A 14,646-nucleotide genomic window follows, 5' to 3' on the forward strand; every position below is an offset into this window, starting at 1 on the left:
TTACGTTATACTGTATGTAAATAATGAGGGCACGTGCTATGTAAGTATAGAGATGGCAGCGCTTTTAAACGAATTCATTCGAAATAGGATTTTAGAGGGTTAGCTTATTCTGGGGTAGTCCATTTGGTTAGTCCAACCGTTAATCCACGGACTTGGGTTCAGTGTTTTGTTCATCGCCGTTGTTGTTTCATGTTTAATTCCTTAACGGTTATCGAAGTGACAAGCATTTTTTTCAACAGAAAATTTATTAAAATTTATTTATATTAATTAATATTTGAGGTAAAAAAGGAGTTTAGAGAGCAAGCAGTTTTTCTGTGAAATAAAAGTCGCACAATATATGATTTCCATATATTCATAATCATCGGAAAATCACTAAGTTGTACAGAATGCTGGTGTTCAAAAACGAGAAAACAAAAAAATTTCCACAAAATTGTACAATTTGGCATAACTGTTTCACATATATTGTCTGCGCTCTTCTATTTAACTGATGACTCCCCCAAAACTTGATTACCTCCTCCCCTGATCAATCTGAATAAGCATTGACCCACACATATATAATGACCGGTCCTTAAAAGCTCGAATCACTATCTTAATGAAAATCCGATTGGATTTATCCAAATTTTATCTAACAATTTGTTCGTTGTAAAACGGTGCGTGAAGTTTTCACTTCTACAATAGCCTGCAGTGCAGGTGTCTTATTAGTGTGAGCTAACGTCATATGTTCGCGATCGTTTATCCGACCGGCCATATTTGATTTGGAGTCAGAGTAGTCGGCAGGGGTAGGGGCACTTCTCCACCCCTACCCCTCTCATTATTATTGACCGTCGACCGCCCCCTTGGTAAAAATTTATTTTTCTACCCAGCCTTCCGCTGCCATTAAAATCGAAGATGGCGGCCTTAATTTCCCTTAAGAAAAGTACTGAGCACTCGCTAGCTAAAATTACGCCTGCTCTGTAGGCTACTCCAACAAAATATACATGTATATGGACATCATGACAGGACGGATAATGCATGCACTGTAAGTACCTCCCGTTGTTCCATACAAAGCCTTAGAAAAGTTTTCTAAGGCTTTGTATGGGACAACGGGAGGTACTTACAGTCCACGCGTTTTTCCGTCCTGTCATGGTATCATAAATTGCAAGACAGAAACCGGCTGGAGAGTAACATCTACATAGCAGCGCTTTAAATATGAACCAATTCTTTAGTGGCGCAGCTTACCTAATGTTGTGACTTTGTCTTGATTGATCATTTTAGCCCGATTAGGCGATCAAGGCGTAATTATTTTGATGATCTTTTAAATTAGATTTTAAAATTTCCAGAATAAGTCAGTGCTACAAGGCAGCATAGTACTGAAATCCAGAACCCCTAAAACTTATTGGGGTTAAATTTGTTCATTCGTCGCTTATTTAATTTAACATTTTATTACCTTGTTTGTTGGAGTTTACACATCTCTTATGATCATGTTCCAATCAAATACGCCCGTAAATCGCTCTAAAAATAGAGAGGGCTAAAATTACTGTTAAATTTTTAACAGAAAGCTAATAGGATCCAATTCCATATTTGTCGTTTTTTCGTCGTAGCATCAAAACCTAAGCAAGGATCACGGATTACCAATATTATAAACAACAATCCTGCTAAGTTGGCAATTACCAGATGGTGGGGGAAGGCAGTCATCTTTAGGTCACCGACATTTGTCACAAGCGGCCAGGTTTAATATATTTTTTTCTTCGGCACGTCCCGGAGGATCTTGTGTACGGCCTCTTGCGGTGTCCAAGAACTTGAGCACAGCTTTTTATTAGTACGGACCTCTCGCCTGGTAAATTACGTACATTTATTTCATTCAGACACCAGTCGTTTCAAGATTTGCATACGTTGGCTGTAAGGAGTCTGGTACTTCAACATCAGCGTATACCGTAGGCTCATAGCTGGGTGGTTTTGGTGGTTTGGTGGCATCAGTTTCATGGTCAAATTCGGCGAGTTGGGCGTACACAAGGTCTCCCTCCTTTCGCTTGAATCAACACGGAAAAAAAAAATTCATATATCAAAATGCCCTGCTAATGATGATGCTAGCTACAAGTTTATGTCATGGAATCTCTTTTTTTTAATTTTCCTTTTGGTCTGTTGCCACATTTAACAAATTTCTCAGCGCAAAGAGCCTCGCTCTAGCGAGCATCAATATCTAGATGCCCTTACGTACGTAGATAACAATGTATTCCATAATCTGCCTCTCTTCAGGTTTAGTCATGTACACGATTCTATCCAATCTGCCTGTAGACGTTCAAGAATCTGCTCATTCATCTGCTGCACATGTCAAATTTATTAGAGTCCATCGTTCTAGCAAAAACTTGAAATTACACTGAATCCCAATTACATCCATACTTCTAACGCTAAATGCTCACCTTCTTGTTTGCCTTGTTGACAACAGCATATTCACAATTTTCTGGTGGTGGTTGAAGCCTAGTATTATTCTTGCTGTTCGGTGACCCAAGAAGCTTTGCGGCTTCAACTTGCTTCACAGATTCATATTGGCTTTCTCCTAATTGGTCGTTCTCGCTGCTTAGGTTAAAAAAAAATGAGAATGTTGGTTTTTGCATGGGAGCAAAACGGGAGGTTCTGTGAAGAAACCCACGAAGCAAGGACGAGAACCAACAACAACCGCAACCGACACCTATCACCAGATCCAGGAATCGAACCCAAGCCATAGCGGTGGGAGATTAGCGTTCTCACCACTCTGCCATCCCCGCTCTGAAATCATCGCAGTGCGTGGGAAGATGATTCATTTCAGTCTCAAACATTCTAGACACGTGTGTCCTTAGCAGGGGTTTGAGACACGTTCCTTGATGTGTTCCTCTCCATCCAGGAGTATTGATTAGTACACAGAGACCACGTTTAACAGGGACACAAAGGCACATGACGGAATGTAAGGAGGGGGGAGGGGAAGAAGTAATCCTGCTATGGACTGGATTATCTTTAGGGAAGGGAGAAGTATCAATACTCGTAATTGCTCCATGCTATGCTAAGAGGATAGGATTTCCAGCAATAGTGTGCTGAACTTACCTTACCCTATACAAATTCAATAAGTACTGGTTGGTGTTATCATTTGGTAATGATCTGTTGTAAGAAACTCAAAACGTACCCCCAAAAATATAAACAAACGAACAATTAAATAAGCAAATAAACATCGAAACAAAGCAAAGATAAATACTGACTTCTTCGGCGCTGACATATTCGGCGAAGACTCTTTAGGCAGTACGCCCTCTGTATCTTAAAAGAACAAACAAACAAACAAACAAACAAACCATTTACCGCAGGAACCATCTCCTTTGTTAACAAATAATGATAATGATATATAAAAATAAAAAGATAAACGGTTTTTTTCCTAAGCGGAATGTAACAGTGGCTACAACAACAACGTAACAACGAAGACTTTTCTGAAAGTGTAGACGCATAAGTGTAGCCTGGTGTTAGTTTTACCTATGATCATTTGGAAACCACTTTTTCAACATCTGCCAAACTAGTTATTACGTATTCAAAGCTGGTTTTTGATTCAACATTGCTTATAAGCACGACGTCGACAACGGAAAGAACGGCTGAGAAGTTAAAAGGCAATTATTCAGGTTAGCTTTGCGACTTTGATGATGAAACCATGCTCGAGTTACATGTACGTCACAGTGGAACTGCAACGATATTTGACCTTTTATTAAGTAGCATGTGCAGGCCAGGTATGTAATCAAAAATAAATACAATAAATATTATCTGGAAATTAAGGAACAATACAATTTTTCTGAGAAAAGAAAACAACAACAACAAGACAAACATAAAAACAAACAAACAAAAAAAAAGGGCTTGTCTGATCTTCCGTTATAATGTGTGGTTAGTCTCCAGTTCTATTTTCGCAGTCAAAATAATAGTCTTTGAGAGACAGAAGGTCAGGTACCGGCTTCGCCGCATGAATGATATCTGAACCATTATATCATTAGAAGCTGTTTTCATATAGGGAATAATAATAGTTTCATCTTTGCGACATCTACAGACTCTTTACCTTTTCCCTGACGTTTCTTTCGTCTTAATAAAATGACTATGATGAGAATAATAAACGCTACGAGGACCACTGCTCCTAAAGATGCGCCTACTATCGTTCCTGTGGGAGAAGAACTGCTCTTGTCATCCGCTGTGGTAGGGGTGTCTGTTGATTTCACTCTGTCGGTTGATTTCGCCGTTGTAAGGATGGAGACAGCTGTTAAGGACCCTAGATTTTAAATCAATGTATTAAAAGTTTTGTTTACATGCACATGAATCATGATACAGTTAAATCTAGATAGTGATCCTGGCTTTTAATATTGACTTTAGCTTTAGACACAAGAATAAAACATACACATAAGGGAAACCGCTGGGGGGTCAAATATTTTTTCCTCTGATGAATAAAAAGACAATAATAAAACAGACAAAAAGACGAGCCAAGCAATGCAAAAAGAGAGACAAATAGAGACAGTTTCAATTTGTTTTCAAAATTTCAAAACGAAACATACAATCTTCGACTACTTCATAAAAGTTGCTCTTTTACATATCCTTAAATTAACCTGATACATCAGTGATATCCTGTTCTGTTGACGTCCTGACTTTTGTAGTAAAAGCTTTTGTTCCAGGAGGAATGGTGCTTTGCGGACCAGGATGTACGAAACAGTCTCCTTGACAATTGTCTGTTAAAGGAACATGACAATTGACACTGTCAGTAGCTAGACATTTGTGGGATGGCATTGCCATTAAGTGAGAATGTATTGTTTTTAGGCTTGCCCATGGCCGCGAATCGACACATTTCTTAAGGGGGTTCTCTTATAATTTATCTATAAAACTTTTTTAAAGGGGCTGGTATTACTGGAATTGTTCCCCTGAAGATGATAAGCCTTCAGTATGAGGTGGTCGCAATGGGCGGGTTCCGGAAAAGGTAAGGCGGGAAAAGGAAAGATAAGGGGTGGGAAAAAAAAAGATAAGGGGTGGGAAAGGGAAAGATAAGTGGGGGGAAAGGGAAAGATAAGTGGGGGGAAAGGGAAAGATAAGTGGGGGGAAAGGGAAAGATAAAGGGTGGGAAAGGGAAAGATAAGGGGTGGGAAAAGGAAAGATAAGGGGTGGGAAAGGGAAAGATAAGGGGTGGGAAAAGGAAAGATAAGGGGTGGGAAAAGAAAAGATAAAGGGTGGGAAAAGGAAAGATAAGGGGTGGAGAAGGGAAAAATAAGGGTGGGAAAGGGAAAGATAAGGGGTTGGGAAAAGGATAGATAAGGGGTGGGAATGGGAAAGATAAGGGGTGGGAAAGGGAAAGATAAGGGGTGGGAAAGGGAAAGATAAGGGGTGGGAAAGGGAAAGATAAGGGGTGGGAAAGGAAAGATAAGGGGTGGGAAAGGGAAAGATAAGGGGTGGGAATGGGAAAGATAAGGGGTGGGAAAAGGAAAGATAAGGCGTGGGAAAGGGAAAGATAAGGGGTGGGAAAGGGAAAGATAAGGGGTGGGAAAGGGAATGATAAGGCGTGGGAAAGGGAGTGATAAGGGGTGGGAATGGGAAAGATAAGGGGTGGGAAAAGGAAAGATAAGGGGTAGGAAAGGGAAAGATAAGGGGTGGGAAAGGAAAAGATAAGGGGTGGGAAAGGGAAAGATAAGGGGTGGGAAAGGGAAAGATAAGGGTGGGAAAGGGAAAGATAAGGGGTGGGACAGGGAAAGATAAGTGGTGGGAAAGGGAAAGATAAGGGGTGGGAAAGGGAAAGATAAGGGGTGGTAAAGGGAAAGATAAGGGGTGGTAAAGGGAAAGATTAGGGGTGGGAAAGGGAAAGATAAGGGGTGGTAAAGGGAAAGATAAGGGGTGGTAAAGGGAAAGATAAGGGGTGGTAAAGGGAAAGATAAGGGGTGGGAAAGGGAAAGATAAGGGGTGGTAAAGGGAAAGATAAGGGGTGGGAAAGGTAAAGATTAAAGGTGGGAAAGGGAAAGATAAGGGGTGGTAAAGGGAAAGATAAGGGGTGGGAAAGGGAAAGATAAGGGGTGGGAAAGGGAAAGATAAGGGGTGGTAAAGGGAAAGATAAGGGGTGGTAAAGGGAAAGATTAGGGGTGGGAAAGGGAAAGATGAGGGGTGGTAAAGGGAAAGATAAGGGGTGGGAAAGGGAAAGATAAGGGGTGAGAAAGGGAAAGATAAGGGGTGGGAAAGGGAAAGATTAGGGGTGGTAAATGGAAAGATTAGGGGTGGGAAAGGGAAAGATAAGGGGTGGGAAAGGGAAAGATAAGGGGTGGGAAAGGGGAAGATAAGGGGTGGGAAAGGGAAAGATAAGGGGTGGGAAAGGGAAAGATAAGGGGTGGTAAAGGGAAAGATTAGGGGTGGGAAAGGGAAAGAAAAGTGGTGGGAAAGGGAAAGATAAGGGGTGGGAACGGGAAAGATAAGGGATGGGAAAGGGAAAGATAAGGGGTGGGAAAGGGAAAGATAAGGGGTGGGAAAAGGAAAGATAAGGGGTGGGAAAAGAAAAGATAAGGGGTGGGAAAGGGAAAGATAAGGGGTGGGAAAAGGAAAGATAAGGGGTGGGAAAGGGAAAGATAAGGGGTGGGAAAGGGAAATATAAGGGGTGGGAAAGGGAAAGATAAGGGGTGGGAAAGGGAACGATAAGGGGTGGGAAAGGGAAAGATAAGGGGTGGGAATGGGAAAGATAAGGGGTGGGAAAAGGAAAGATAAGGGGTGGGAAAGGGAAAGATAAGGGGTGGGAAAGGGAAAGATAAGGGGTGGGAAAGGGAAAGATAAGAGGTGGGAAAGGGAAAGATAAGGGGTGGGAAAGGGAAAGATAAGGGGTGGGAAAGGGAAAGATAAGGGGTGGGAAAGGGAAAGATAAGGGGTGAGAAAGGGAAAGATTAGGGGTGGGAAAGGGAAAGATAAGGGGTGGTAAAGGGAAAGATAAGGGGTGGGAAAAGGAAAGATAAGGGGTGGGAAAGGGAAAGATAAGGGTGGGAAAGGAAAGATAAGGGGTGGGAAAGGGAAAGATAAGGGATGGGAACGGGAGGGGAAAAGCAGCCTGTAGCTAATTCAGATTCATGCATGATAATAATTTATGATAAAGCTAAAATCGTTTCTTTTATCTGGTCCTGATCAATACCTGATTCTTTCTCGCAAATCCATCCTCTTTGTACGCGTCCATTAACAGTGCTAAAAGATCCTTTAATTCCAGCTGGAAATTCTTTGTGAATCATCCCGTAAAAGTCATTTGGGTCAGGATTTGACTTCTGCCATTTGTCAATAGTCAGAGGTTTCCCATTGACCCAAGTCCAATTTTTTGTTGTTATATTCATCTCCAAACCAATAAACCATTCACCCAATATACTGCCTTCTCGGTTTTGAATCGCATTTTTGATAAATTCCCATTCCTGCTCTGTTTCCATCACCACAAGGTGTATTTTGTGGTACATACAGTTACCACTTGCTTGTGGCCACGCATGATCTCTTGACTTGTTATTAAAGCTATAACACGAACATAGCCTCTCTCCATCTACATAAAAACAAAAACAAAACAAATTTTGTAGATATGTTGTTTCAAGTTCTATCAACAATCAACAACAGGAGGGGGAGGGAAGGGAGTGTGTGAGAATGGATTACAGATTGAACTTTCTGAAGCCTAGCATTATAACCGAACACGCGTACGTTAATTATTTGTAGTCTTAGGCAATACTAAGTAATTCGAAAAAGATCATCAGTCTGAATAAGACCTCGGTTATTTAGATTTAGAGGGAATAGCAGAAGAATCGCGGCGATAGCACAACCTCACGCCATACACACGCCAGTAATCTCATACCTAGACCCTACCGTGTAACTGATAGTTGGGTTTTACAACCGCCTGGCTTTGGAAAGTCCAGGTTCGAGACAACCACATTAGGTAAACGTCCGCTAACAAAGTAGGCGATAACAATTAATTGTACTATTCAATACTTCCTCAAATCTTTCTAATTTACATACTTTTCGTCAAAAAAGGTAAGCTTTGCAAAGATGATTATGATAAAAATCAAAACTGCGAATTTATCCATTAAACCTTCCTTCTTAACCCACGTTAACCAAGCTGTCGTGATGTCGTGAGAAGCATGAGACATTTGTCTTCAAAGCGGCTTCGACAAAATCTGGATCGGACCGGATCGGATCACGGGCCTGATCACGGATCGGATCGGATCACGGACCGGATCACGGATCGGGTAATGTTAATTGAAATTATAAATTTTGCACGACAAGCCAAAAGAAAAACAAAGTCTGCGTGACATAATGAAGCGCAGGAACCACTGGGAGATTTTCCATTTTGTTTTTGTTTTTTTGTTTCTGTTTTTCTGTAGCCACTTTCACGGCTGTGAAAGGTAAGGTAAGGTAACTTTATTTATACACTGTATTTCCTTCGGGTACATTTGCATTCAAATAGACAAAAACGACTGCCTAACTAAACTAGAATCTAAGATAAAAACTAAAATAATTTAGATGAAAAGAAAACACCTGCTTTTCAAGGAGGCCGTGTGTAAATATAACATATCGCTAATTAAATTATTTCACTGAATCGAAATTCAGGTCCCTTAATTTTCCCTTGAATATAGTAGGGGATGTCAATTACCGCACCTCTAGAGGAACGCTGTCCCATAACACATATCCGCTATAGGAAAGATTTCGTTTATAAAATTCAGCGCGGGGTTGTGGAACAGCGAGATTGTATTCATTCTCTCTAAAGTTATAACTAGTTAAATTGAAGCGACGAACAAAACGCGAAGTCTGATATTCTGGAGCTGTGTCATTTAAAATGCTTTGCACCATTATTGCTCTACTAACTACGCGCTGATGGACAAGACTACGAGGAGTGTTGTGTAGTGCCACCGTGAACCAAGGTAAGCGAGAGATTTGTATCATTTCACCAGTCAGTTAAGAAAAACGCGACACAATCCACAGCTGCTTCTTAAAGTCCTTGAGCTTCTTCCGTTTCCGGTTCGTGAGGCTCGTTGTAAGCCATAGTTCGCAAACTGATCGACCGGAGTGCTAAGACGCGTGACCTCCCACAGAACGCTACGAAATTTCACCAACGAGAAGCTATTTCAGTGACAATTGGTTTGTTTTGCATTCCTCTCAATAACATTTGCGTTTCGCAGCTGTTAGAGATCAGTGGAGGAGCTTAATTGCCGCTCAGATCGAGACAAATCGAAAACATATCAAACTCACGGGGTACAAATAGTCTTAACATGAATATAGTGACCACGCCCACTTCAACGCCCCACTCAAATCGAGTGTAATTTTCGAACATTTTACCATCGTGCGGATTCTCTACGGAAAAAGCACTCAATGTACCTCTGAAATATTAAACTATAATATTGTGGCTTTCTATTTCGCTAATTTTCTAACTTGAAGGTAAAGTTTTTCCCTCGTCATTTTAACCTTTTCTCCGAGCGGTTGCGTGAAACTAACAAGGCGTTTTTGTTCAAAACACAACCGAGCGAAGCGTCACGGGCGATATCTTTTTTTACGCAAGCGCAATTTAAAAATGTACCGCCTGAATCAAAAAGAGGAACAAATTTCCTTTGTTTTGATATGTAAAGTGTCGAACAAAAAGCAGATTTACCCTCGTCAAATGGCGTTTCAAAACAGCTGTATCTTCCTCCTTTTGATTTTTTCCTATTTGGTGAGCGTGAAAGCAGTAGGAGAGAGATCGGGAAACTCAGAAAGCACTTCGGGTATTAATCTGCCATTGTTTACTTACGAGATAAACAAGTAAGATTTGTGAAGTTCATCGCAGTATGAAGTCTAACTAAATGCCTTTTTTAAGCTAGTTCGCTGGATTTTTCGTAAACTTCCCTGATTAATTTTTCGTTTCAGCTTACTAATCTATACTATTTCAAAGCAAAGAAGTTTTCAGAGAAAACCATGAGTCGGTCGTTTCAATGATTGTAAACAAAGTGTTTGAGCAATCAGGTATACGAGGTATAATAATCAATAGCCATATATCAGAAGTCTTCAGAAAGAAAATATTCTGTTTTCAGAAAGCTGTCAAGAAAGCTAGTAATCGTGGCAATTAAATGCACTTCTCAGCAATTTGGAAACGGGCCCTCGGTATCGATTTAAGGTGTATTACAACGAGGTTGATGTACATCAGCTTAAAGATGAGAACAGCCAGTTGAGGGGAGAAAAAATAAAATTAGGAGAATCGTTGGTACAGGAGAAGGTAAAGCGATTGCGAGTGGATAAAAAAGCCCGAGAAGCTCTCGAGAAAGCTGAGAAGAAAGGGGCCTTCTACAATAAAAAAAATTATTCAGTTGGCTAAAAAAGTGATTACAAATGGGAAAAAAGGTAGAGGCCCAGCTAAGAAGAAGTTTAATGACTATTCTAAGCACCATCAAAAGAGAATTAAAAACCAACTGAAGGAGGAGTGCCAAACTACACTCTCCTTTCTTGGGCTGTACAATTTTGTTGCAACCAAAATTGAAGTCCTCAAGACTAAGACTAATCAATATGAAACTTTCGATCTTGTTGGAGAGGGAGAGCTGCCATTTACAGAGTCTGACCCAAAGGCCCTTAATAATGATGACATTGATAACATAAATATGTGGCTTTACCTCAAAGACAAATTCATGATTTCAAATGAGGCCTGGCATGAAATTGCCATTAAGGCTTATGATCTCCCCAATATATATTCCATCAAGAAGCGAATTAATGAGCTAAACAGTGAATGGAACTTGAAACCAACACCAGGAGATGCTGAAGGTGTTCAGTTAGGATTTGCAGAAAGCTTGCAAAAGCACATTGTTAGGCTTCAGAAGAATGGAGAAATCAATGATGGAGAAACTATTAAGATCAAGCTTAGTGGTGATGGTACAAATATTGGAAAGGGGCTTACAGTTGTCAACTTCACTTTCACTATTCTCCATGAAAAGGATGTGGCAATGGGTGAGAAGGGAAATTATATACTTGCTGTTATAAAAACTACAGAGACATGATAATCTGAGAGACAGCCCAGTAGACCTTCGAATGGAAATGTCAAACTTAAAGGAGATAAGTGCAAATAATTGCACCTATAAAATTGAATACTTTTTACGTGGATATTTGAAATTTTTAGCACTGTAATGTGGTTTAGGCAGGGCAAATGAGGATTATGCTTGTGTGTGGTGCAAGTGTCCCAGGGAGCAACGGTGGGACACAAGCAAAACATGGTCAATTAATAGCAAGCAAATAAAAATAGCAAGGTTTTCCACTGGAAGGAAATTAAACTGTAAGGCACAACCATTATTTGATTTTATACCTATGGACCTTGTCATCATATATACATTACATTTTTTTCTGAGGATTTCAGATGTTTTGATTGACTTGTTCATAAGAGAGCTGAGAAGAAGTGATGCTATTGAGAAAAAAAAAAAAAAACCTCTGATGGACTCCCAAGGGATAAATATAAACACATGGCATGTTATGAAGAATTTATCAAAAGTATGGGAATCACTTTTAATTTTAGAATCAACAAAGAGAGCAAAAAGCTGGAATATAGAGATCTTACCGAACCAGAAAAGTTGAAACTCTTTCAGAATATAAACATTCCGACCTATGCTTGTCCCTCTTTGCAGTCAAAACAAAGACATACAAGTGATCTGGGCTAAATTTATGGACATAATTGGTGATTTGAGGCTAGATTTTACATCTGAAGAGGGTATTTTTGAACTGCGAAGAAATATCAAATCATGGTTTGAGCACTTTCTCAAAGTTTACCAAGCAAAAGATGTCACTCCCTACATGTATGCACTATGTTATCATGTTCCTGAGTTCCTGTCACTTTATCAGAACATAGCATATTACACACAGCAAGGCTTGGAAAAATACAATAATAGAGCTTCTAAAGATTTCTTCAGATCCACAATTCACAAAGGGGTTGATGCCCTCAAACAACTGTTTCTGAAGAAAAACAGGATTCAGTTCCTGGAGGCAGCAGGTTATGAAAGGGTTTAAGAACACCTTCAACGATGAGCTTGTATTCAATGATTGGACTTCTTTGTCCCAGCCAATACTTAATAGTTCCTGGAATTACATAGGCAAAATCTTCACCTACATTTAAAATTCTTTCATCCCACTTCAGCCCCAGATATGAATCAAGCACCCTATTTGACTCCAATTGGTAAACCATCTTCCCTCTTTGAAGAACGCCAGGCAAAACACTCCCAAGACTTTCCATGAAAACATCTTGGTCAACATTAAGGCCTATGTTTATATCAGGGTCCTCTCGCTGTCCAAACCAAAGCTTTTTCTTTATTTCACGAGCAAGTTGGCCATGGAACGATTCTTTTCTATCCTCTAGAGAATTTTCCGAGGGAATGAACAGCTTTTCGCTGCGAACAAACGGAAAATATCCAGATCCTCTATCGGCCCTGAAGGGTGTCTATTCATCGAAGCATGTGCTATAGCCATGCAACGTAATGAATTTTCAACCTCTCTTGTTGATTTTGTCAACCTCCCTGATCTCAATATCATACAGTTTTGTATCTTTCTATCGTGGATTCGCCTCTCTAACGGGGGTTTATGTTAAGTATTTGTTGCAAAATCACTTTGCTTTTTTTATTTCCCTATTTAGCCTGTCCGCCATTTTGAAAATTCGCCACGGAGAGCATGTGCATGGCCGCGTACACCTGGAACCGAGAAAAACAAATGTTCATCGCGCTGAGGAAAGAGTTTGATATGAATTCCGGAAACCTGTTTGTATTTTTCACGAAAACCGAAAACCAAATGCTAAACCGCGTAAAATCCGCAAACCCAAATGAACAGCAAAACCGAAAAACTAAAGTTTTTTTGGCACAAAAACCGAAAATCAATCTAAAAAATAGCCTAAACCGCAAAACCGAAAATCTCAATGCTCGCATCCTGATTGAAGAATGATATGTACCTTGATCTCTCTTGCCTTTGTCCATGGCGGCACTTCACAACACTCCTCAACACAGCGGTGAAAATGACTACATGGAGTTTTGGGGCAAAAAAAAGAGAAAATAATAATAATAAAAGCAAAACATTCAAATGGGTGTGCGCTCCACTACGTCACACAAACTCTATTTTGGCTTATTAAGTAGCATCTCTAATTTTCATTGAAATCATTTTAACTTTTTCACACCCCTTTTTTTAAACTCTTTATTATTTTGTACATGATTTGATTGTTTCAATTTTAGAAGCTCTCCTTTTTTGATCCGTGATCCGATCCGCGAGGTTTTTGTGCTTCAAAAAAAATTCCAGTGGGGCCTGCGCTCGATTATGTCACGCAGACTATATTTTGGCTTGTCACGCACAATTTCTAATTTTATTTAACATGATCCGATCCATGATCTGTGATCGGATCCTGATCCGGTCGGTGATTCGATCCGGTCCGATCCAGATTTTCTTGGCGCCCGCTTCATAGGGACAACTAAATGAAAGCTGGTCGAGTTTGCTGGATGACACGTTGGATTTGATCAAAAATGCATGTGTTTCCTTTTCATTTCAATCGACAATCGTTGTACAGCTTGCACTGTGTAAAGGCAAACTGCGTGAAAAGTCTTCTTTCCTAACAATAAATAATATCTGCGCATGTAAGTCATTTTAATTGTAAAAATTCGGATTTGAAATAGATTAAATTTTTATGTCACATTTGATCGATGGCAAATAAGTCACGCCATCTTTGACAAGGATCGTTGCACGACATTTTTTAAAACAGTAAAGCAAGCTGTTGCGATGTACTTGAGACGTACTGCTTCATAGCGACATCTAAATAAAAGCTGTTCACAGTTCCAAATTCGAGAAAGTCATACTTAGAGCAAACACGGTACAACGGATCAAAATATATGGATCTATTGCCCTAATGGAGGCCGCTACTTCCTTTTCAATCCAAACGATCATTGTTGTGTAGCGTGAAGTGTGTTTAGGTAAACTATGAGGTAATTCTTCTTTAAAAACAATCAAAACATAAGTCACCAATCATTTTTTTATGCGAGCAAGTCATTTGGTGGTGAGTTTCGCAATTTAAAGCATTGGATGCGTAAGATATTAGATTTGATCTTAAGTATCAATCACCTACGTGCGTCAACAAAACTCGTGAAGTCAAGCATTATTTTCAATTCTATTTCACTTACCAGTTCTCGGCGGCAACAAACCAATTGCAAGCACGAACCATACATGTATTCTCGCGAAAGTCATCGTTCTAGGCTTATGTTTTGGATGAGAAAGTTTGAAACGCCACGAATGTGAAAGTTAAACTCGGCCGACCAATTAAGATATTTATGGTCACTCAACGTGTGACGTGGGAGGAATCAACGGAAGTTTGACAAGAGATCCCGCCTCAGAGAAACTTTAAAGTAAATTAAAAGGAAGTTGAATTTACCAGAAAATGAAAATATGAAAAAGAGAAATTTTGAATGATAAAACAACGCAAATTCCTTCTGTCAGCTTCTCTTTTAGCTTTAGACGAGAGGCAAAGTGTTCCGGTTTCTTTCGAATAAGCAGGGTGTAATGCGTTGAATATTTTTGGAATGTTCTCGAAAAGCTTTGTCGACGGATTGAGGTCGTCAGGGTCAGGCACTGTCTAGAAAACCCAACGCCACAATTAAGGAAAAAAATTCAACGCAAGATTCTTTTGTCTCTCTATTATTCATGTATGGACTTATGTGC

The 14,646-nt window shown here is 40.0% G+C and overlaps 1 protein-coding gene across 2 annotated transcripts; it reads right to left on the reverse strand.

The window, feature by feature from the left end:
• Positions 1 to 1,402: 1,402 nt before the first annotated feature.
• LOC149035096 (uncharacterized) lies at positions 1,403 to 14,495 on the reverse strand. Of its 2 annotated transcripts, none has more exons than XM_089192651.1 (7): positions 14,112 to 14,495; positions 7,121 to 7,510; positions 4,581 to 4,700; positions 4,043 to 4,249; positions 3,210 to 3,264; positions 2,400 to 2,553; positions 1,403 to 2,008 (listed from the first exon to the last, which is right to left on the reverse strand). In XM_089192651.1, exons 1-7 carry the CDS (start codon positions 14,173 to 14,175, stop codon positions 1,841 to 1,843), a joined length of 1,158 nt encoding a protein of 385 aa, XP_089048777.1. In that variant the 5' UTR covers positions 14,176 to 14,495; the 3' UTR covers positions 1,403 to 1,840. The 2 variants fall into 2 exon arrangements, with proteins under 2 accessions (XP_089048777.1, XP_089048776.1); XM_089192650.1 differs by having other exon boundaries at positions 2,400 to 2,556; positions 14,112 to 14,491.
• Positions 14,496 to 14,646: the final 151 nt, after the last annotated feature.

Source organism: Pocillopora damicornis, chromosome 13, assembly GCF_964200805.1.
Source record: "Pocillopora damicornis chromosome 13, jaPocDami1.2, whole genome shotgun sequence".
Taxonomy (NCBI): Eukaryota; Metazoa; Cnidaria; class Anthozoa; order Scleractinia; family Pocilloporidae; genus Pocillopora; species Pocillopora damicornis.

Coding starts and splice junctions, on each gene's coding strand:
- LOC149035096 (XM_089192650.1), bottom strand. CDS start 14,175: ATGACTTTCGCGAGAATACATGTATGGTTCGTGCTTGCAATTGGTTTG. Junction 4,701..7,120: donor GATTTGCGAGAAAGAATCAG/GTATTGATCAGG, acceptor TTCCTTTAACAG/ACAATTGTCAAGGAGACTGT. Junction 2,557..3,209: donor AATATGTCAGCGCCGAAGAA/GTCAGTATTTAT, acceptor TTTTAACCTAAG/CAGCGAGAACGACCAATTAG.